Source organism: Periplaneta americana, chromosome 1, assembly GCF_040183065.1.
Source record: "Periplaneta americana isolate PAMFEO1 chromosome 1, P.americana_PAMFEO1_priV1, whole genome shotgun sequence".
In the NCBI taxonomy this organism is placed as follows: Eukaryota; Metazoa; Arthropoda; class Insecta; order Blattodea; family Blattidae; genus Periplaneta; species Periplaneta americana.
The window spans coordinates 176,597,819-176,620,274 of record NC_091117.1 but is presented as its reverse complement, the minus strand read 5'-3'; the positions used below and the strand labels follow the sequence as shown (position 1 = coordinate 176,620,274).

The window sequence follows — 22,456 nt, the reverse complement described above, 5'->3', positions numbered from 1 at the left end:
CACAATATAGTGTTTGTTTATATTATACAGATATGTTTAGCATGAAACACACTCCATCTTCTCCATAAAATGCAATTGTATAACACTTATTTTTATTGTTATTTAAACTTTTGATTTTTATACTTGATATTCTCATTCTAGCTTGATGATCCCCCATGAGGGTAGCCGAAATTTTTCTGGTAATTTTCGATTTTCCAAAAATAATTGGTCCTAACATATATAATTAACCGCCCTGAAACCGAAAATCACTTTTTTTTTAATTTTTGTTTGTATGTCTGTCTGTCTGTCTGTCTGTCTGGATGTTTGTTACCTTTTCACGTGATAATGGCAGAACCAATTTATATGAAAATTGGAATATAAATTACGTTCGTTGTAACTTAAAATTTAGGCTATATGGCATTCAAAATATTTTATTTAAAAGGGGGTTATAAGGGGACTTGAATTAAATAAATCGAAAAATCTCCCTTATTATTAATTTTCATGAAAAATATTACATAACAAAAGTTTCTTTAAAAATAATTTCCGATAAGTTTTATTCCATGCAAAATTTTGATAGGACTGATATTTAATGAGGTAAATGAGTTTCAAAATTATAATAACGCCATCTAAGGCGGTGTAATGAAATAAAAAACAAATAACTTCGTCTATAAGGGGCCTTGGACAACAATACTCGAAACCTATGAAACATACGGTAGCCTACAGAGAATGTTTCTGTGTTTGTAAGAAGTACTATCGGAAGCTAAATTAACCGATTTGTATAATTAAGTATTAATTTACCATTGGAAAATGTAGTTTCTCTAGATGGACATAGTGCTATAATGTTATTACAGTAACTTCTGAGTGAATCGAGGACAGGTAAGATTAAAATAGCTTCTTATGCACATTGATAGGCATTCGTTTCCTGTATTTCCTAAAATAATTTTTATGGCCAAATGAGTGGTCTCTGGATGAAAATGATCGCATTTTAATTTTTTTAATACCAGTACAATTTAAATTAAGTAACATAATAAAGATTTTTCCTTCTATCAAACACGAATGTTCCCTGGATCAAATGTCCTATTTTAATTATGTAATTACTTTATATTTATTTCTAATGGCTGCAGCGGAGCGCACGGGTACGGCTAGTGAAAGACATAAATGTTACGTAAATATATTTTAAAACAGTTATAATGTAACTTGTTTGCATATTTACTTCTTGTTAAGCCATTAAGGTTGATTATTTAAAATTATTGATAAAAGTATATAGCAATTGGCTTATCAGAACATCAACATGAATAATTGTAAATTATTAAAAGACAAGTTCTTAGGATCCATGCTTGTTGATTTCTATCCTATATACGTTTCTCCAAAGTAATATCCTGAAATATGAAAAAATACATCGTGCATGCTATCCATATTTGATAGTTCGTCTTGAGTGAGCAGCTGTTCAGTCGAATGAAACATGTGAAATCAAGAATAAGAACAAGAATCATAGATGCACATGTCTTTAAATCGCAACAATCGAAACAAAACCGGACAGAGATAAATTACTGCAGCAAAAGAGTGTCAAATTTCACATTAATAGACTGCATTAAAACAGTTGTCAAATTTTGACTATGATTCCCAGTGTTTTTGTACAATTTTGTATTATTTATTGTTCTTTAAACATATACATGATATCTAATGTTTTGAAAGTTGACTTTAAAGTTTAACTGACTTTTTCTTTAATCTGGCTCTTGACCTCTCGTACATAAGCCAATGTGGCCTGCTGACAAAAAAGTTTGGAGATCCCTGACATAGAGTTTATGATTTTGAGATGCTGAAATAATGATCAATTGATCAGTTTTTAGTTTTAATCCCCTAATATTTTAATGAAAAACAGTTAAATTACTGTGTTTAGAATAATCATTATTTTTAAAACTTCATAATATTCATCTGCTTTTTGCAGCTTGTGGTGGGAACTTATCTTCAGAGCATGGTTCTTTTGCATCACCAGGCTACCCAAACAACTATCCCTTGGAGTCGAGTTGCGTATGGTACATTGGTACATCACCAGGTACGTGAGTGTCACTTATTTGTATCAAAAGACATTGTCTATTAGAACGTATATCTATCTTGTCAAGTATTTAGTATTGTAAACATTTCAATAATTTTCCTGTATTTTCGTGAGATAAAACATTCAACAATCGTTTACTGCTGCCTTGATCTTGATGAAGTCTTCAACAAAAAAGATATAAATCCAGAAGTAGCAAAAGCCATTGCCATACAAACAATTAATAGAAAATATCCACAAAAGGACTGGTTATACATTTTCACTGATGGATCTCTCATGGATCAAAATGAAGGAGCTGGAGCAGAGCTACTTGTCAATACTTTTCTCTTTATAAAAATGTTGGCAAGTACACAACAAATTTTGATGGTGAAGTTGAAGCCATTTATACATCACTTCAAAATGTATTTGTTTGGCTAAATCAGTGCAAAAACATAGTCATCTTGTCTGACTCCAAAGCTGCAGTCCAGTCCATCAGTTCAACTACATCCCCTAAAATGGAAAAAGTAAAAGAAATTCATTGCAAGGTAAAACAAATTCAAATGCTAAATAAAAAAGTGGTCTTCCAATGGATCCCGGCCCACTGTGGACTGAACGGTAACGAGAAAGCAGATATGTTAGCAAAGAAAGGAATTAAAATCAACTTAAAAACAAATTTCAACTTCCCATATGAATCAATGAAACGAGTCATAAAAAGAATAAGTAACAGCGAACACGCAAAACATCAAAATTCAAAATGGAAAGAATCATTCAAAGATCCAAAACTAATTCCTGATCTACCTCGAAAATCTGCCGTGGCCATGTTTAGATTGATTACTGGTATGATTGCCTCAGTAAACACCTCCATCGTATTGGAGTACTGAATTCACCTAAATGCTTACTGTGCACCAGAGAAGAGGACATGGAGATGGAGCACCTGGCTAATTGTGAAACTCTCAGTGGCGTAGCATAAAATTTTAAGCAGGGGAAGCTAACTCAAGTTGTCTTTCATGCAATATGAGAAAACGTATTACAAAAATATAGTCTTAAAATAAATAACAATCAATGTCAAGTCAGCAGTCGAAGATTGGTTGGAACCTCGTAAGTAACACTAATAAGGCATGACCTCAAATGGTACATAGTAAAATATGATTTCACGGTTTACACATATCTCTAACAAATAGACACGTATACGTGTAACATTCGCTCACTCCCTGTCATACTTAGATAAATCACAATATTAACGGTCAATAGATACAGTATTAGTATCATTACGTAAGTATGCGTCTGTATTTTGAGTGTGTCCTTCATTGACAGCAAGGGAGTCGGTCATTTGTTTTTTAAATCACACTTTTGTTCGTAAGTCAGTCTTGATAATAGAATTGTCCTAAAAAATTCAAGTAAATTGGTGTCAGGAACTGTTATTTCACTCATTATTTATTATATCAGCCACAATGCACACTAACACTTCAACTGACCACAACTGACGAAAAGGGATAACTCCGAAACTACTTATTTTCAATGTCAAAGCTAGCTTCTTGCGAGCCTTGTGACCAGTGTAGTTTAGTTAGAAAGGGATGGAAAATCTGCGGGGTGGGTTACACAGAAGAATGAGTGTAAGAAATCAGTCGGCTTGGAAGCTGGTGTGTGCAGGCTTCTTATTTACTGCTGCATCACAAATCATCCTGAGCTGCCGCATCACAATATTTAACACGTAAATATAAATGCTATTAAAATTAATAAATAATTTTGTCCATAAACTGCAGGTTTATTATGAAATTATTATTAACTGGGGAAGCTGAGCTTTTTAGCTTACATTGACGCTACGGCACTGGAAACTCTTAGGACATTTGTGGACCTTCCATCAAAATATTGAGAAGCAAGAAGGATGATGACTTCATTGTTAAATCCAGAGCATTAGATATACACACGCAATCGTTTACACTGAAACATCTTTGAGGGAAGAAAGCACAAACTATACTCACTCCAGTGAGTGTTGAAGTCTTCCAGTGAGATCTGCAGTGTGTGCTATGTAACAATGTTGACTGAACAAAACCTGACACAGAGCAGATGGTACGTCTATTAAAAGTAGTTCTCTCCTTGATTTAGACTTTCATTGTGAAATGTTTTAGAACAGTTCCTACTTTGCTGTGTGACAGTGACTGACAGTATCCAATTAAGTGAACTGGCGAAGCCGTGCACGAATAACAACAATAATTTCAAGGACGATTCCGCTGTCCCTTGTATGATGTTAATATTAAGGTACCAGTAGATGAGAAGCATATAAAGGACAGAACAATGTAACATCTTAGGTATGTAAAACGAAATTCGTGGGAAAACTTTGAAACAATCATTCATTCATGCATCTTTGCAGGAGACAGTAGAAAATATAAGGAACACAATGCTTTCTTCACTGACACCACAGCTGCCTTTGTATAATATGGCATTCTACTTCTCGAAATAAATATGCCTTCAATGAAAAGTTTCTTGGCAAAATGTACATTAATATCTATTCTGGATGAAAACACTCTTCGAAAGAATTACTTGCTACTGATTTATGAAGCCAATGTACTGGTAACTTTAACTCCTTTTCGAAACACCAAGTAAAAAATGAAATGAAAATGTATTGTACCAATAATCCTTTATTGTTCCTTTACGATAATTTTAAAATTTCCCTTTTTAAAATATTTCTTCCCTCTTTCGTCCTTTTTATATTAAGATATTTTTCCTTTAAAATCTGGTTACTGCGTATAACTGATACCTATATGAAACATTGGTGAATCTTCGGAACAAATATAAAGACTGCAATAATAACCGTGTAAGTCTGAGGAAGCCAGCAATCTCACTGGTCTCCTGTTAGCCTCTGCTGAGGCTACCCCCTCTGCTTCATTTTACATTGTAGGCTACAAGCTGTCAAATTCACGGTTATTATGGCAACCAGGCGACCATTACTGGTGAGCCTCCTAAGTCAGTTCTCCTCTTGCATGATGAGAAAGAATTTAACAATGAGTGGCGGCTTTTTAATCTTCTGACTACGAGGCAATACTTATTTAATATTTTTGTTGTGTTCATATTGTAACTTTTATTACAACTCAAGAATGTAATTTTATCGTTTCACAATAGTCACTTTCTATAATTTAGTTTAAATACTCCCGTCAACAAGGGATTTCCACTCCACACAGTAACACAGTATTCGTTATCGCACTCCACAGACGACAATGACAATTTACTTGAATTATTGAGAACAACAATGAACTGTTAATCTTAACTAATGTTCACAAAGCACTATTTACAAAGCAGAACTGTCAGTTCTCAGTTCACATTTCGTTTGCCTTGGCTAGTTCTTCTAGCTCAGTCACTCAAGTTCACAGTATCTCGAACTCAAGACCTTCAGAGACAGTCCACTGAACTTCGAACTCAGGTCCCCCAACTGCGGTCCACTGCACTCGAACTCAGGACTTCGGACGCTCACATAGCTGCGGACACACTCAAGTCAAACTCCTGTCTCGAAGCTGGATTCACTGCTACACAAGACTGGCTGGCTTGCTGTCTACCGACTATAACCACAACTGCTCAAGTTCACTCGCATGTCGTAATTTATAACCAAACCATAGCTACGAGAATGTACAATGCTAGAAATTTCCACGGATGTCCAGAGATGGCACTCTCGAATTCTCTGGATTTCTCCCCTCTCTGCCGCGGTCACTCTCTCTCCTCTCCTCTCTACGCCACAGCACATGCCCCAGGAAGCAGATGCGCGCGCAACTTCCGCGCCGAACTACGGCCGACCTTGCCTTCTCCTGCCGGTCGTGAGATCGAATCCCAGCTCTGTCACAATATATATTTTATTACCGGTATTGTGATTGTTAGTGTTATTATTACTATTGTATTATTGGCAATAAAGTACAGTATCATAAAAAAATGGAGACCCAACTTCTCTTATCTTCTATATGAGACAACACTGGTGTGTGTGTGTGTGTGTGTGTGTGTGTGTGTGTGTGTGTGCGCGCGTGTGTATGTGCGTGCATGCGTGCGCATTGAAGCATGACAGAAAAGTCTACATAACTAAAACTTCCTCATTTCAACTTCACAATTAAATTGATTTAGTGATTGTTTTTACTGGCTAGGTAACCGTGTGCTGATAAGCTTCAGTCTTTTTGAGTTGGAGAGCAGTGATTTCTGCAATGAAGATTATGTGGAGGTGCGTCGCGAGAGTGCCATTGGGCCTATAATCGGCGTGTACTGTGGAACAGACTTACCAACCAACATCACAGCTGCCCACAGCATCTGGGTCAAGTTCCAGAGCAGTGGCACAGGAACGGCACGTGGCTTCATTGCCGACTACAGCATGTGTGAGTGCAATAAACATCTTTGATCATATTGACTGCCCATTTTAAAGCACTTCTGCAAATACACAATCATATGATTCTCGGGAAGCAGTTTGCTTTAGTCATTTGTTGGATAATAGGTTAACTTCCTGCACACATAATAACAGTGACAGTGAAAGAGCTATTGTCTATAAAAGGTTATGGCTGAAGATATTTCTTTTGAAGTATAACCATCTCGTGGGATTGCAGGTAGTTTGTTGTGCTTTGCTGGGAAAAAGTGGTCCATCGTGAAGCAAGCTCACATTTGAATATTGTGTGTAAGTCTAAGACAAAGTTAGTGGATGATTGTATGACTTGAGGCTTTCCCGGCGTTTGATGTAGAATAACTCTTCTCGGGTTCTCAGCCAGGTGAGTTGGAGATTTGCTTCCAAGCTTTCAACGGCTAGCTCTGCCATCTTCTTCAGGGAATGAAGTGATGTGGGACCATGTCTAGCCGGTATATATACAATAGTAGGGCTTCCAACTGCGGGCCAATCAGGAGCTAGTCCCTAGTCCCGACCGCCAGGCGCATTCTGGTTGGTGGAAGTGGTAGCCAATAAAAAATATATGTGGACTTGGTTATCAAGGAAGCCATTGAAATCCAGCTAGATGGCAACAATTTCAACAGGGTCTACAGCTGAGTACAGCATAGAAACCTGCCATCAATACGCTTAGACCACCAACACACGGCAGACAGTCGGGACCAGCAACTAGCTCCTGATTGGCTACCGCTTCCACCAGCCAGAATGCGCCTGGCGGTCGGGACTAGGGACTAGCTCCTGATTGGCCCGCAGTGGGAAGCCCTGCTATTGTATATATACCGGCTAAACATAGTCCCACATCACTTCATTCCCTGAAGAAGATGGCAGAGCTAGCCGTCGAAAGCTTGGAAGCAAATCTCCAATTCACCTGACTGAGAACCCGAGAAGAGTTATTCTTAGTGGATGATTGTTCTGAAAGAGATTGATTTAATTGTTTTGGGCTTCCTGATAGTACATAGACAGGGTGAAGTTGAATGATGGATACCACAATTGTTTGGTTCGTAGATTAAAGGCAAAGACCAGATTGCATGTAGTCTACGAATGTGATTCATTGAACATCAGAAGGTATAAGTATAAGTAAGAGTGTGATCCCAAAACGAGTTCAGTCCATTTTTAAGAAAGAACTGGGTTAGTTTCTTTAACCACTGATCTACGAACTGAGCGAGTTTTCAAATGACATGTACAATAACATAAACTTTTAGCCAAGGATTGGCGTTGTTTTGAAAGAAAAGAAGCTTAAATTATAATGATAGAGGTCTAAAAAAAAACATATGTACAAATCATACAGTCCCGCACCATGGCGTCGTGGTCTAAGGCATCCTGCCTAGGACTCGCGTTACTGAATGCGCGCTGGTTCGAGTCCTCATGGGGGAAGAAATTTTCTCATGAAATGTCGGCCAGTGTATGGGACTGGTGCCCACTCAGCATCGTGATGCACTTGGGGAGCTACGATAGGTAGCGAAATCCGGTTGCGAATGCCAGCTATAACAGCTGGGTGGATCATCGTGCTAACCACACGATACCTCCATTCTGGCTGGATGATCGTCCACCTCTGCTTCGACATGTGGGCGTGAGGCCAGCAGCCGGCTGATCGGTCTAGGCCCTTCACAGGCTGTAGCGCCACGGATTATTATTATTATTACAAGTCATACAAATGGCCAAATGGACTAAGCGAATTTTAGAATCATACTCTTCGATTTTATCATTTTCTATTGTAAAACCGGGACAGAGCATACCATCAAAATAGATTGTCAGCAGTTCCTAAAACTGATTAAGATTTCAGGACCCTTAATTACTTCCACTCTTTCGAGCTGAAAGAGATAGGCGCAATGGCTGAAATACTCGAGACTGATCTAACAAACCTTCAGATATATTCTGTTTATATAACTTCACGCATAAAGAAGTTAGTTGGAGAACTCGCAGTAGCCATTTATAATTTTGTTTCATTTCCCTGAAACAGCTTCATGAGTACAAGTGTTTTATTCACAGTGCATGGAAACAACTTGAATGGTCCTTCAGGCCAGATAGCATCGCCTCTCTACCCCAACTTCTACCTCCACAGCGGACAGTTTTTCTGGAGGATCGTTGTGGACTCTGGCAAAGCCATTGCTATAACGTTCAAGGAATTCTTCATCGACATATATAGTTTGACGGAATGCCACTACTACCTAGCGGTGAGTTACTTCTTTATTTATCCACAAATATTAGTACAATCTGTCTCTTGCTGTACTTGCATGCTGTAAGTCATTATGCCTTCAATTAGTGCTCATTCGAGAAATCTCGACCTAGCATTTTGGAAGCTACATTGAGTAGTGAAATCCACCCGTAACGACAAGGGGATTGATTGTGCTGACTATGTGTTGCCCCTGTAGTGACTGGATGGTTGTTCACCTCTGCTGAGACATATTGAGGTGAGTCCAGTAGCTGACTGGTTAGCATTGGTCCTCCATGGGTTGTTGTGCTGTGGATTTATTTTATTTATTTGATAAGCATTACAATGAATAAAATATTGACAGATTGTCTCGATACTTGCAATGCTAACGTCACTCTTCTTTGCTCATGAGTGCAAGTGAAAGCACACAGTGCTTCGTAAAAGCAACTAAGTTGGTCACCATTGCTCTAAACAAACAATTTTAATCTGTAAACAAAGTTCGAACTGAAAGTTTATCATTAAGTCCAATAGAAACAACAAACAAACTAATGAAAATAAAAAAAAACAACATGAAGCATGTGGATCCATCAAGGCAACATGCAAAAATAAGAAACAATTTTATGGTATACTTAATAAAAGGTGAACTACGAAATCCTTAAAAATAGATGCATACATTAAGCAAATAAATACGTAAATAAGTATGTAAGATGTACCTAATAACGCATATATCTATAGATTGTGTTTTGCATGTATTTATTAACACTACAATTGGGTATACACCCGGTGGCAGTGATATATAATATACAATAATTACAATTACATGAAATAAAATAAAATAAACGTAAATTAAATAAAAGAAAATAAACGTAAATCTATAAATAGTAGATGCAATAAACCTAGGACTATAAATAAAAACTATTCTATAATAATGCCTACGATAAGCAAAAGTAAATCTAACTTATAAGTACTTCTGTTTCACCCAACTATTACCAATTAAGTAATTACATATCACCTTAATTAATTACATACCAACTTAATTATATATCACCTTAATTAATTACATATCACCTTAATTTATTTACATATCAACTAAATTAATTATATATCAACTCAATTAGTTACATGACACAACTTAAATAATTACACTGCACCTCCAATTACATTTTCAGTCTAATCTTCTCAACCTTTCCTTAAATGTATTGATTTTAAGAGGATCACCCTGAAAGATTGCCGCAGGTAAGCTGTTCCAGTCTACTATTTTGCGGTTAACAAAGAAAAATTTTGCCACATCCGTTCTTTGTTTTCTACATGTAAACTTCCTAATATGATCAGCCCTTCCTAAGTATGATGGTGTTGCTAATCTAGCATTGATATCGGTCCATCCTTTGTGTCCCATTTGTGCCTTAAACAATGCGGTGAGTCTGGTTTTTCGACGCCTTGATTTGAGAAGTTCCCACCCTAAGTCTTTTACTATCTCCTCACCATGTCCCTTCCCCATTTTGACATATTTTGCTGCCTTACATACAAGACAAATTGTATAGCATACGCCATGATATTTCCCTACCCTAAAGCAAATTATACGATTCAAACAGCATCAACAATAGCCATTAAGTATACGAAATGGAGTCTTGCTTCGGTGATACCCATGTATATGAGGCACACGTTTGTGTTCATGACAGTCTAATGGTTACTGTTCTTGTTCTTGAATTCAAGTAGCCTTCCTTGTCTCTAAAAATATCTCCTGACGTACATGGGTTTAAATAAAGTAGTGGCAACATTGCCGGGAATGGGTCATGCACATTTGTATGCAATACGAGACAACTGGTGTTCGTAGTTGTAGATATTGTCGATGTATTAAATGATAAAACCAGTTGCTATGACAACAGATGTTGTTATTGTGCGTGGTTAAATGTAGAACATTGATTTTAACTGCTATAAAGCATGTTTTTATTACTAAACTTGAGCAGCAATCGTGGATAAAAATCGAGGTAGCCCATGGTAGAAATGCACGCCATTGTCATCAAGGGTTACTTTAAGCATGTGGCAATGATGCACTACCGTATCGGATGGTTGCAAGATGGGTCTCTGCATTTCGTACAGGTTGAAATGAGACAGTACATGTAACTCACATAGATCAGCCGTCCATTTGTGACGAACAAGTGCAGTTAATGCGAGGTCTCTTTGCTGTTGACGATCACTGGACTGCATGAGAATTATCCATCGAGATTGGACATCAAACTGTGTGGCACATCCTGAAGAAAAACCTCCACATGAGGAAAACAGCAGCACGCTGGGTTCCTCATAACCTGACAGAAGCACAGAAGTGGCACCGATACGCAATAGCTCAACTCCACCTACAGAGATACCACAACGTATTGTTGCCATTGACGAGACATAGGCACGGGCAGACGAGCCTGAACTAAAGCGTCAGTCTAGTGAATGGCACCAGAAAGGATCACCACGTCCAAAAAAAGTGCGATATGAACCCTCTAGGGTGAAAGTCATGCTGATAGTGGCATACGACAGTGAAGGTGTTATCCAGTGGCGGCCGGCGAGACATTCTGGTGGTGGTGCCAAAAATGAAAAAAAGTTGTACGCAAATTACCCTAGTGAAATTAATAATCGCAGTTCACGTTTGCATTATATTAAATAAAACACATTAATTAAACCAGCTATTTTACCAGGTGTACAGTTAATAATGTATCTAGTAACAGTTACAATAACATTTCCGGAACTAATAACGAAATTTACAGATACAGATAAATCAAAACTTTCACAGTATTGTTAGTCAAATACAAATAACTTTTATAACTAGTAAAATTACTGGCAAAAACACACGAGATAAACAATGGCATAGATAATAAACAAACACGTTTGCACTTTATTTAACAGGCCGATGAATCCAAGGCAGCGGCTTGAATAACACATGTTCATGTCCTGCACAGATCTCATGTATCATTAACAGAAGCATCAATACTATAGCAACATTGTAGCGATATTTAGTTGCCGCAAAATAAAACAAATATTACACAACATTAACAAACAGTTTTACATACTTACTTACTTACTGGCTTTTAAGGAACCCGGAGGTTCATTGCCGCCCTCACATAAGCCCGCCATTGGTCCCTATCCTGAGCAAGATTAATCCAGTCTCTATCATTATATCTCACCTCCCTCAAATCCATTTTAATATTATCTTCCCATCTACGTCTCGGCCTCCCTGAAGGTCTTTTTCCCTCCAGCCTCCCAACTAACACTCTATATGCATTTCTGGATTCGTCCATACGTGCTACATGCCCTGCCCATCTCAAACGTCTGGATTTAATGTTCCTAATTATGTCAGGTGAAGAATACAATACATAATATGAAAAAATATTTATCTTTCTAAAAAGAACCATGACTATCTCTGTGTTCAATATAGCTAAATGGATAATGATTTACACATTCAAATCCAAGTTATGTGCATTAGTTTTGAATTGGCACATTACATTAACATTTGACGCGGAACTCTAACTCATAGACAAATAACGTCTCCAACAACCCTGCCATCTAGCGAAATTTCTGCATTACTGTGCTCTAGCGGGCGGAATATTAACTACTGAGTCAAATTGAATTCAGCTCAAAGTCTGCCATAAGAAACTTATATAAACTAGAAGCAGTAGCCTTTTGTACAGTGTTATATGGACGCAGGTAGTGCCTCACCGAAGTGGCTCCAACGTTCGGAAAAACGCTGCAAGAATGCATCCGGATATGTGCGTGCGCTCGTTCAAATGAAATACGAATAAAATGTGTAGAAATAAACTATTACAACTGCTTTCTAGGATATTATTTTTGTTTCTTTCATTGGTGGTGCCATGGCACACTGGCACTACCCCAAAAGCCGCCCCTGGTGTTATCATTAGCCATGCCATACATCAAGACCAAAATGTTGATGCAGCATACTACCAACATTTTCTTGAACACAACTTACATCCAGCTGTGCAGCGCAAACGTCCACATTTCTTGAGAGACAATCCACCTTTCATCTTGCATGATAATGCTCGTTGTCATGTCGCAAGAGCAGTGGCTGAATTGCTACAAGGATGGGATTGGTAAGTATTGGAATATCCTCCGTATTCCCCTGACATGAGTCCTTGTGACTATGACTTGTTTCCACTTAGAGGAAGAGGTTTCCATATATTGCATCAGTGCTTCATGCAGTAGGGCATCAAAGAGATCAACAGGAACAACTTCGCTAACAACATTCAACAGTTACCACGGATTGTCAAAATACATAGGAACACACTGGTGATTATATTGAAGGGATGTAAATGTATTTTTCATGTAAGTTCAATAATATGTTCGTTCTGTCTATGTTGCCATTACTTTATTTACAACCCTCGTACACAAACTCCACATAAACACACCCTCACAGGAATCAAAACAAGAGACGCCAAGACCAACAACGACCAGTTCTGAGAATGACCCATAATAGGTCGAAACATGTAAACCAGGTACGATGGAATTTAACACAAGAAAGTCATATAATACATATTCCGAAGTGATCATCATCATCATCATCATCATCATCTGTGGTCATACAGCCCTTTTAGTTTAGCCTTGACCTCCTTAAGAATTGCCGCCCAATCTTCCCTCTCTAGGGCTCTCCGTCTCTATCTCTTAATTCCTGCTTTAACTAGATCATCCTGAACATCATCCAACCATCGTAGTTTAGGTCTTCCTGCTCTTCTTTTACCACTTAGCGTTGCATTCTAGTAATCTTTTAGGAATATTATTATTGTCCATTCTGATAATGTGGCCCAGCCACTCCAGCCGTCTAATTTTTATATCAGTGACAATACTTCGATCTTTATATAGTTCTTGTAGTTCAGAATTGGTCCTAATTCTCCACTCTCCCTTATCATAAATAGGGCCATAAATTTTTCTTAAAATTTTCCTTTCCCACGTATTTAAGATGGTTATTGCTCGTTCAGGTAGAGTCCAGGTTTCGCTTCTAAAAGCCACCGTAGGTTTAATAATTGTTTTATAAATCCTCACCTTCATTTTTTTTAGATATATCTGGTTCTTATAATTTTATCTAATGCTCTGAGGCGTCGATTGCCAATGGCTATTTTATCCTTGATCTCAGTTAATATGTTGTTATCCTCGGTGACTATCGAGCCGAGATATCAGAACCTTGACACTTTCTCAAAAGTAACCTCATTTAAGACAACAGTTTTTACAGTATTGTCTCTCGTGGTTATGTTATTCATATACTTTGTCTTTGTTCTGTTAATATTTAAATTTGAAGCATTTGTCTCATTATGTATCTGTTTGAGGACATCATCTAAGGATGACACATTCCGTGCAAATACAGCTACATCATCAGCAAAAGCAAAGTATTGAAACATTCTATTAAATATGGTTCCCCCTGGATTAATGGCAATCTTTCTAATAACTCGCTCTAAACCAATATTAAATAAGAGTGTTGATAAGGAGTCACCCTGTCTAATTCCATTATGAGTTATGAACTTTTCTGATAATTTATTCTGTATTTTAACTTTATTTTGTGTATTCATTAAGGTTATCTTGGTTAAGGCAATTAACTTGCTAGGGATTCCAAATTCTGCCATTGCATCAAATATATAATTCCTATTTATTGTATCAAATGCTTGTTTAAAATCAATATACAACTGGTGTAACTGTAAGTTAAATTCATAAAATTTCTCTAAAATCATACATAAGGAAAAAACCTGATCAGTCGTGGATCTTCCTTTACGAAAGCCACATTTATTCCGAAGTGATACTGTGTTAAAAGTTGTATAATCAAAATGCATATCTTGTGTTGTAGATCTATGACGGATTTGATGAGACTGCCGTGAAACTGTTCCAAGGATGCGGGGGAAATCTGCCAGACCCAGTTACATCAAGCAGCAACATCGTATACATCGAATTCAACTCAAGCCCTGTTCGACTGGGATCAAAGTTCTTTCTAGAGTGGCTGCAGGTGGTGAGACAGGTCACTCCCAGAAACCCTGAAGTTCCTGCGAGTAAGCACCAAATCATTCTGAAAATCAGTCCATGTTCTCTTCTCTTGTGAAAATAATTTTCTTGCATATAAATTTTTTTAGTACCGGTACCCATAAAATTTTGTGCACTCTCACTACTAAAATTTTCTAATACGAAACAATTTTCCTGAATTGTTATAATCATAAAATACAGTACATTAAAAGGAGATATTCTTTAATCATCATCATCTCCATCACCACCATCTTCACCATCATCAACATCATCATCATCATCATCATCATCATCATCATCATCATCATCTCCATCTCCATTGCCACCATCATAATCAGTGTTAAATACAGAGGCGGGGTGAATCTTCAGGAAAGAATTGACTATGGATTATAAAATAAAATAAACCTTTTGACAAATGATAACTCTAAACAACAATACTTCTATAAATATTTTTAAAAATATACATACACAATTGTCTGAAGGAAGTGAAATAGGAACAAAAGTACGACAAGGATGCCCTTTATCATCTACCTTGTTTAACATCTACTTGGAGGATTTGGTGAAGAACTGTTTTCAGAACATGAAAGGAGTAAAGGTAGGAGGAAGAAGAATATAGTGCATAAGATTTGCTGATGATATGGCATTGTTAGCAGAGGAGGAGACAATACTAAGGGTTATTCTACTGGAGCTAAATGACAGCTATGAGCAGTATGGAATGAAGATAAAAGTAAACCAGAAGAAGACCATGGTTGTCGCTAGAAAAATAAAGAAGGTAAACTTGCGAATTCTAAATGAGGCAATAGAGCAAGTGAACAGCTTCAAATACTTGGTGTGTACTGTAAGCAGTCACATGAGCTGCAGCCAGGAAGTCAAAAGGAGGATAGCAATGGTAAAGGAAGCTTTTAATAGAAAAAGGAGCATCTACTGCAGACCTCTAGAAAAGGAACTAAGGAATCAATCTTCCTAAAGTATCCAGCTGTTTGCTGACAACATAAAGTCCACTGTAGTCTATTCAGGTGTTGTTTTTCACGAGAAATGAGGAAGAGACTAGTGAAGTGCTTTGTGTGGAGTGTGGCATTGTCTGGGGTAGAAACATGGACATTACGACGAAGTGAAGAGAAACGAATAGAAGCATTTGAAATGTGGATATGGAGAAGAATGGAACGTGTGAAATGGACAGACAGAATAAGAAATGAAGTTGTGTTGCAAAGAGTGGGTGAAGAAAGAATGATGCTGAAACTGATCAGAAAGAGAAAAAGGAATTGGTTGGGTCACTGGCTGAGAAGAAATTGCCTATTGAAGGATACACTGGAAGGACTGGTGAACAGGAAAAGAGTTCGGGGCAGAAGAAGATATCAGATGGTAGACGACATTATGATATGCAGAGACTAAGAGGAAGACAGAAAATAGGAAAGATTAGAGAAAGCTGGGTTTGCAGTGAAAGACCTGCCCATGAGAAGAACACTTATGTATGTATGTACATACACAATGCTGTTTTCAAATCTGCAATAAATTATTCATTAAGCAATGTGTTCTCGCAATCTAGATTATGACTCATATTAGTCGATATTTTTCTACATAACTTCAGTTAATTACCTATGTAATGATTACTGATTCCTGCAAATTATAAAACATTTTCAAGTTCATATTTGATCTGCTTTATTATACCAGATGGGAAATTTATTTTCCTTGAGGAAAAATGGCTCCTTCGGATCATTTTTTTAATTATTTATTAATCAACATACACCATCAAAATACCCCTCATTTCTCATGAGAAACAAGAATTGAGAAGACTACAGTGGATTATAGTGGACTTTATGTTGTCAGCAAACAGCTGGATACATTAAGAAGATTGATTGATCATCATCATACCACCACTACCGTGCCACCACCACCACCACCACCACCATCACCACCACCATAATCACGATCACAACCATTGTCAACATGAATTATGAGAGATTTCTGTTCAAGTAATTATGCTATGTTTCCTTCCATCTTGTTATGGATCATCCAATGTCTCTTTAATCAGCAAGTTATTATTTTGTAAGCTTATTGTGGAATCGAAGTATTTTCTATATTTTGTATATGAATTTTCTATGTATATCTATATTTATATTGGTACTTTACGAAATGAAGCTTTTATTATTATTATTATTATTATTATTATTATTATTATTATTATTATTATTATTATTATTATTATTATTATTATTATTATTATTATTATACTTACTTACTGGCTTACTTTTATTATTATTATTATTATTATTTTTTTTTTTTTTTTTTTTTTTTAATTTTATTTGTATACCTTCATTTCTTATATTTGTTCTAGCTTTGTGCATCTCTAGAGTAAAGTTTTTATTGTTGTTTAACTTACACTGGATGTCTCAGTCTAATATGAACTGTGTGTGGGTACTAGTTCTCGGTACTAGTTGGTTTCTAGTAATGTGACTGTCAAACGACGTCACACACATGCTGCGTGGTCTCAGTCAGTTCGAGCCATTCGACTATTATAACATGGCGTGTGTGTACTAAGAGTGCAGTATTTCTTCGAAAAGTGTAAATATGCCTGAGTTTAGGTTTTCCTTAGAATATTGTGTGTTCATATACAATTCTTACATATGGACAGAGTTCGCTCATTAAGTTGGAAAACTAATTGCAGAAAGATATCCTGGTGTGAGCATTCCAACTTGTAAAACAATATGTAAATTATTAAATAAGTAAATTTCTGGACTCTGGAAGTATTACAGATAAGAAGCGCAGAAAGGAAAAAAGGATTTTGACAGACGGAATGTTGGAAGACATTGGCTAGTGCTTGAAAAATTCTCCTAAAAAGCCCATTAGGTGGCTTATCCAACAAGCAGAGATTTCTCAAGTTTTTGAAAATCAAATCATACAAAATTAAATTAGTGTGTGTAATGTGACTAGCAAGACCCATATCTTATTTTCTTCTCCAACGAGGCTTAATTCCATCTCTATACCTACATAAATTCACAAAATTACCGCTATTTGTCCACTGAAACCAGACAATTTTCACAAAGTCCCCTTACATGTGTGTGGTATGCCGTGGGCGGAAAATGAATTGTCAGAGTATTTCTTTTTAAGAAAACAGTTAATACTGATAATATACGATTCTGATTTTACACCCCTTTTTCGGGAGTTGATCAAAATGGATCGAAGTCACGCATTCCTTTAAAAAAAATGTTGTGGTTTATTTAACGACGCTCGCAACTGCAGAGGTTATATCAGCGTCGCCGGATGTGCCGGAATTTTGTCCCGCAGGAGTTCTTTTACATGCCAGTAAATCTACTGACATGAGCCTGTCGCATTTAAGCACACTTAAATGCCATCGACCTGGCCCGGGATCGAACCCGCAACCTTGGGCATAGAAGGCCAGCACTATACCAACTCGCCAACCAGGTCGACACATTCCTTTAATAGGCTCCGGCACTGCTCATACAGCTAATATTTACGTACAAAAAACTGTTCCAGAACAATCATTAGTGTTAATCTGTGATTCCCTCACCTGACTCTCTTTTATTTTTTGTCTTTTTTATTTTTTTATTTTATTGGGTTATTTTACGACGCTGTATCAACATCTCAGGTTATTTAGCGTCTGAATGAAATGAAGATGATAATGCCGGTGAAATGAGTCCGGGGTCCAGCACCGAAAGTTACCCAGCATTTGCTCGTATTGGGTTGAGGGAAAACCCCGGAAAAAACCTCAACCAGGTAACTTGCCCCGACCGGGATTCGAACCCGGGCCACCTGGTTTCGCGGCCAGACGCGCAGGTCCACAGGTGTGGACTTATTTTTTGTCTTTGGGGTTCATTGACAGATAAAGTATACAGGACAAACCGACACATCTACATGTTAACCAGTACCAAAAATGTATAGGAAAGGATGGTGGGCAATTTAGCACATTCTTAGTTAAATTGGATGAGTACATAACATAATAGTCCCATGTAGCAGCATCGTGGTCAAAGACGTCATGCCTGGACTCACCTTATGGAATGAGCACTGGTTCGAGTCCTCTTGGGGAAGGAATTTTCTCACGAAATGTGGGTCAGTGTATGGGACCGGTACCCACCCAACATCTTGAAGAATTTGGGAAGTTATGCTAGATAGCAAATTCCAGTTTCAAAATCGAGTCACAAGCCACACTTCCCTGGACTGTCTGTAGCCATCTTGTTAAAGCGTCTCTTTTCAACTGATGCCAAGCCAAGTTAGCGTCACTTCCTGTAAAATATTCTAGAACAATCTGGAACGTCTATAGCACTGCTATGTCCGGTGTAATGGCAAACACATAAACAAACTGCACACTACGTAACTGGTGCTGCCACATGCAGCTAAATCACAAACTAACTATACATTACACTCAACAACCCCAGTATTGGTTAGATGATCGTTCACCTCTGCTAACCCACGTGGACATGAGGCCAGCAGTCGACTGGTCGGCCTTAACCCTTCATGGACTGTTGCGCCACGGACTGTATTTTTTACATAACATATTACCAGCACTAACTCAGCATGCCACATGATTGATGGGTGAACCATTGCTAAGCACAAGAGAACTACCGGTACCACATGGGTGAACCATGTTAGACTGAGACAACTGGTATATAACGAATGAAACTGTTGCAGACTTTATAAACATTAAAATTGTGCGTACATCAGTTCCAGGCTGTGGAGGAATGATTAGCTTAGAAGTGTCAGGAAATCGTAGCACTGAAAGCTACGTCCTCACAAGTCCCGGATATCCTGAGGGTTATGCCAATATGTTAAACTGCGAGTGGATTTTTGAAACATCGCCCTTGAACCACCTGCGCATGTACTTCACGGACATGAACATAGAGGAATCTGAGACCTGCTTCCTTGACTATGTAGAAGTTTATGTAGGTGAGTCTCATTACCGGTACTTTAATGTTGCAGATGAAATTCGGGAAGGAAACAAACATAAATAAATCTATTAATATAAATTACAAACTCTTTCAAAGAGCTGAAATTATTAGACATCTTTATATTTTCATTCACAACACCAAAATTATATTCATACAAAATAAAATGTTTTGTTAGGTCATCATTGGAGTTTTTTTCTTGCATAATAATTTAGAAAAGCTTTCCGTTTTAAGCAAACAGTTGTATAGGCCTAATATTAAGATTTTTTTTAAATTGTGTGTGCGTGCACGCGCGAAAATTTTCATTTTTGGAACAAGTGAATTATGACTAACTGATTCAGATATAAGCTTAAGTTTAAATGCTTTTATGAAATTGTTATAAAATTAAAATCTACTGCAATTTTAAAATAAAATGTCATCTTCCTGAAACTCTTTACCTCTAACTAGGCCTATGGTAAAATATTTTAATTGTTAGGAAACTACCTATACATTTATTTTTAAAACGAAAATTTCAAAATACGAAGATGAAATTTTATGTAACATTACAAAAGGAAGCTGTTATATATTAATGTTTTATGTACTGTAGGCCTATTATCTGTACAGTAAAATGTCGGAATACTATGGTATGTATATGTAGGGCATTCAAAAATAATTTTCTAAGTCTGCTTAACTCTATAGTATAGTCGTAACTACATATAAAACAGCTTTCTTGCCAACTGTGTTGCAGATCGGCTACATTTAAACGTGTGCGTCTTGTGATTTGCTGATTCATTTCTTAAGGCTCGATAAATACTTAATATAATCGCCCGCCATTTTAGCTCTTTCGTTGGCGTTCGCAGAAAGCACACGAAGACGTTATTTGCCGCTGAATTATTTGCTGAATTACACTGCGTTTGATTTATTATCATAGGAGCTACGACATGATAATGTTTAACGGTGTGGCATATAGATTCCTTGTATGGTAGCTCGGCAATGTAAGAACAAAAATGGCGAACGATACTACCTACTTAGACTTCATAGAGCCTTCACTTTCTAAGACGTAAGCAAAGAGGCGGAGTCACGCCAGAAATAACAGCGTCAGGACTATAGTTCGTCAGTTCTACACACTTAGGACTACATAAAACAGTTTAAAATGAGCAAAAACAGTACACAATAAAATTTTAACGACAGTAATAGGGCTGAAGAAAAAATTTAAATGTGCAGTATAAAAATACCTACTTTGTTTATTTAAACACTTATTACCTTCTCTGAAACACTGTATAATAGGTAAGCTTACTCTGTAAATTAACATTTTCATTATTAGCAATTTCATTGTTAGGTCTATATTGTTGTCACGTTTTGTTATTGGTATTCTTTGCCTTATATGGCAACCTGCATTGGCAGAAAGAGTTTAAATAAATAAGTCAAGAGTTGATGACACAGTTTAGCCTAAATTGTACCGAAAGTATTACCTACTTTTAATATGTTGCAGGTCGAAGGGGACAACCAGACTGGAATCTGATTTCGACATTCTGTCATCCGAATGCTACCTACGAAATAATCCGATCTACGAACCTTCTGAAGGTTGTGTTCCATACAGACTACTATTCCAACAGGACGGGCTTCAGGGCAATCGTCGACATAGGTATGTAGCCTACCTGTCCCATGCAGTAGCGGCTTGTGCTTTAAGTGATGTGTGGGTCTAATGTGGGTACCAGTATTATTATTATTATTATTATTATTATTATTATTATTATTATTGTATAGGTCAGTTTCTATCTGATGCTTTTCCAATTCACTGCGGGCTAAAGCAGGGAGATGCACTATCGCCTTCACTTTTTAACTTCGCTCTAGAATATGCCATTAGGAAAGTTCAGGATAACAGGCAGGGTTTGGAATTGAACGGGTTACATCAGCTTCTTGTCTATGCGGATGACGTGAATATGTTAGGAGAAAATCCACAAACGATTAAGGAAAACGCAGAAATTCTACTTGAAGCAAGTAAAGAGATAGGGTTGGAAGTAAATCCCGAAAAGACTAAGTATATGATTATGTCTCGTGACCAGAATATTGTACGAAATGGAACTATAAAAGTTGGAGATATATACTTCGAAGAGGTGGAAAAATTCAAATATCTTGGAGCAACAGTAACAAATATAAATGACACTCGGAGGAAATTAAACGCAGAATAAATATGGGAAATGCGTGTTAATATTCGGTTGAAAAGCTCTTGTCATCTAGTCTGCTGTCAAAAAATCTGAAAGTTAGAATTTATGAAACTTGGACTCTCACTTTGAGAGAAGAACAGAGATTGAGGGTTTTTGAGAATAAGGTTCTTAGGAAAATATTTGGGGCTAAAAGGGATGAAGTTACAGGAGAATGGAGAAAGTTACACAACGCAGAGCTGCACGAATTGTATCTGTCACCTGACATAATTAGGAACATTAAATCCAGACGTTTGAGATGGGCAGGGCATGTAGCACGTATGGGCGAATCCAGAAATGCATATAAAGTGTTAGTTGGGAGGCCAGAGAGGAAAAGACTTTTGGGGAGGCCGAGACGTAGATGGGAAGATAATATTAAAATGGATTTGAGGGAGGTGGGTTATGATGAAAGAGACTGGATTAATCTTGCTCAGGATAGGGACCAATGGCGGGCTAATGTGAGGGCGGCAATGAACCTCCGGGTTCCTTAAAAGCCAGTAAGTAAGTATTATTATTATTATTATTATTATTATTATTATTATTATTATTATTACTTTGGAAAACGTATTATATGTCTTTCACATGTTAAATTTTGTGTTACCTTGTTAACATAAAATTTAACACGTGAAATATATATAATACGTTTTCCAAAGTGATATAGTGTTAAAAGTTGTGTACTCAAGATGTATTATTATTATTATTATTATTATTATTATTATTATTATTATTATTATTTTTTGTTTAGTCAACTGTCTGAAGACAGGTTTGAACCTCATAAGTAACACCAATAAGACATACTCATGA

At 37.0% G+C, this 22,456-nt stretch overlaps 1 protein-coding gene across 1 annotated transcript in view; it reads left to right on the top strand.

Annotated features, from left to right (window-relative positions):
- Nucleotides 1-22,456, top strand: part of Cubn (Cubilin) — a 300,325-nt gene that overhangs the window by 144,030 nt on the left and 133,839 nt on the right. The window contains exons 36-41 of the mRNA XM_069832790.1: nucleotides 1,928-2,035; nucleotides 6,136-6,360; nucleotides 8,406-8,590; nucleotides 14,399-14,597; nucleotides 19,249-19,470; nucleotides 20,941-21,093. Coding sequence (XP_069688891.1) covers nucleotides 1,928-2,035; nucleotides 6,136-6,360; nucleotides 8,406-8,590; nucleotides 14,399-14,597; nucleotides 19,249-19,470; nucleotides 20,941-21,093 — 1,092 coding nt within the window. The remainder of the gene's footprint in view (nucleotides 1-1,927; nucleotides 2,036-6,135; nucleotides 6,361-8,405; nucleotides 8,591-14,398; nucleotides 14,598-19,248; nucleotides 19,471-20,940; nucleotides 21,094-22,456) is intronic.